This window comes from Austrofundulus limnaeus, unplaced genomic scaffold (assembly GCF_001266775.1).
Source record: "Austrofundulus limnaeus strain Quisiro unplaced genomic scaffold, Austrofundulus_limnaeus-1.0 Scaffold57, whole genome shotgun sequence".
In the NCBI taxonomy this organism is placed as follows: Eukaryota; Metazoa; Chordata; class Actinopteri; order Cyprinodontiformes; family Rivulidae; genus Austrofundulus; species Austrofundulus limnaeus.
Window position 1 is genome coordinate 105,183 of NW_013952459.1, and position 2,475 is coordinate 107,657.

General features: G+C 35.1%; 1 protein-coding gene across 1 annotated transcript in view; it reads right to left on the reverse strand.

Moving 5' to 3' along the window:
* Positions 1 to 2,475, reverse strand: part of nedd4l (NEDD4 like E3 ubiquitin protein ligase) — a gene marked incomplete at its 5' end in the record, with an annotated part of 52,598 nt that overhangs the window by 36,906 nt on the left and 13,217 nt on the right. Inside the window, 1 exon segment of the mRNA XM_014009315.1 lies at positions 644 to 725. Coding sequence (XP_013864769.1) covers positions 644 to 725 — 82 coding nt within the window.

Below are 2,475 nucleotides of genomic sequence, written 5' to 3' on the forward strand. Positions count from 1 at the left end.
TGCTATCAAAGGTGCCCCAGTTAAAGAAGAAGAACCCACAGAAGAGCCATGCAGTGTATTGTCAGCTATTTATATCCTCTAAAGCTATGGTAGCCACTGGCAGCATATGTCTGCCTTCATGGAGGCTTGAGTTGTTCGACTCCTGCAGAGGCTTTTTCTGGCAGCGGACTGCAGCGAACCACAGCTACCATGAAAGAATAAACTCAGTGATATTATCAATAATGTTAATTTTATTGTAATGCTTAGTCAGGCTCCATCCAAGTTTTAGACCTACATTATAATTTCTCGTTTCTCATTTAAACCATGCAGTTCAGAAAATTATATAACTGTACAGCCCACCTTAATAATTATGCTTCCCTGAGCAAAATTAACCTTAGTATCAAGTAATAGCTCCCCCTGCTGTGAACAAATTTTCTCCTCAAGGCCTGGGATGAAAGATGTTGGCCGGTGACTCCCTTTGGACTCGGCTGCAGTGAAACAGGAAGCATGACTTTCCGGTGCTTTCCTGTGCCTTGAAATGACCACTTTGATTTGATTTTTAGGTGGACTGTGTACATGTTCAGGAAATTCAATGTAAAAGTCAAAAAGTGTTGCACAATGGTATTTAACATGTTTGAAAGTCACCTCTTCCTTTCTGACTTACCTTTTTAATGGTTTTTGTCTGGACTAAGGCGAGCTCTCGGTTTTCATCAGCAACATAGAGGGAAAGCTTGACATAAGGATCACTGCAAATTAACAAACAAAAAGTATTTATTAACCACATTGCACTTTATTAACAGATTTTGCAATATCACATGAGATTGTGCATAGTATTTATAAGATTTGACAAAAACATTGATAACTCTATCCTCTCTCATCTCCAGGTGATTTTAGTTTAACACTCTGGCACAAAGGGCAGCTGATAACATGCATTAAAATGTTAGGCTTTTTATTTTAAAATTATATTTAAGAGTGAAGCAAGAATCCCCATTAGCACAACCGAATAAAGCATGTGTGCAAAACGAAGCATTATGTACCTAACCTCTTTGTATTCCATTATCATATCAACTGTGGTCACGTCACAAGTGGACCAGTTTATAATGAAAGCCTGCATGTTTTCAGACCTGAAACCTGATCTTAAGCCTGTCCTGCAGATAAAAACTGCTTGCATTTGGGAACTGTGAGATAAGGCTGTAATGTCATATTGACAACGTGCTAATAATAGAAACATTTTGAGCAAAAACATTTTGAGGTAAGAGGCAGAAATAGTAAAAGGAGAGTATGGAACTTTCGTCACTTAAGAAAACAGAAACGGTTTATTTAGAAGTGCTGACAGGGCTCAAATCTCAAAATTAAGTCGAAAACAAGAGGAGTGTAACCTTTTAACATTCCCCAAAGCTCTCCAAAGCTTCTTTCAAGTATTTATTTTTAGCATGCAATTAAAAAATATATTAATACAAATACAAAAAGCTACAAAACATGATTTTGTCATTATTTATTCCTCAATTGCTGGATAAAATGTTAATAAAGTGTCTGCAAAACATGAGTCTAACAAAATTATTACTTAAATAGTTTTAAATGTAGCATCAAATTACATTTATCTGTCGTTTTATTTCCTTAAGAGTGTATTCTGAAATAACATGTAAATGAACATCATGTCACAGATGGTGCAGAGAAGACAGCAAGAAGCTGATTATGTAATTCTTCACACAAGTATGTTATCTCGTTATCAAATCAATCTTTTCTATATTCACCTCTGACTGTTGCCTCAAAAACAAATAAGGCTTTTCTTATTTTTGTTTTTAAGTCAATAAATTACACTCAATCCTTCAAAAGCATCAGGTCTGACTGTGTTCAGGATGAGTAAGATGAGATAGATAATACATGTTCATCACTACACAGCAATGTGTGAACATCAGCTCTAATACAAAGACAAACGTCACAACAAACATGACAGTGAGAAATTAAAGAGCTTCAATCGACCAGGGTGAAAAACAAAAATTAATACTTGCCAGGAGAATATCTGCTGCAGAACTAGCTGTGTTTTTATCTAGGAGTCAAGGGAATATGAGGCAAATACTTAAAATTCTTACTTAAAAATTAACATCAGGAGTGTTTCCACTGAACATTTTAGAAAAAAGAACTAGTGTTAGTATAGGCTGGTATTTATACTGTAAAACTCGGTAAAAAAAATAAAATAAAAATAAAAATAAATAAATTTTGAGATAAGACAAAATCAGTCATCTTGGCCATTTTTGAAGCAAAAACAAAGTAAGGTCTTTCCATTTGCATTGGTAAAGTTGGACATACAACGGGTAAAATAAGTATTGAACACGTCACCATTTTTCTCAGTAAATATATCACTAGAGGTGCTAATGACATGACATTTTCACCAGATGTCGGTAACAACCCAAGTGATCCATTTATCTAATACTTTGTACAAAAGCCTTTGTTGTCAATGACAGCTTCAAGACGCCTCCTGTATGGAGAAACTAG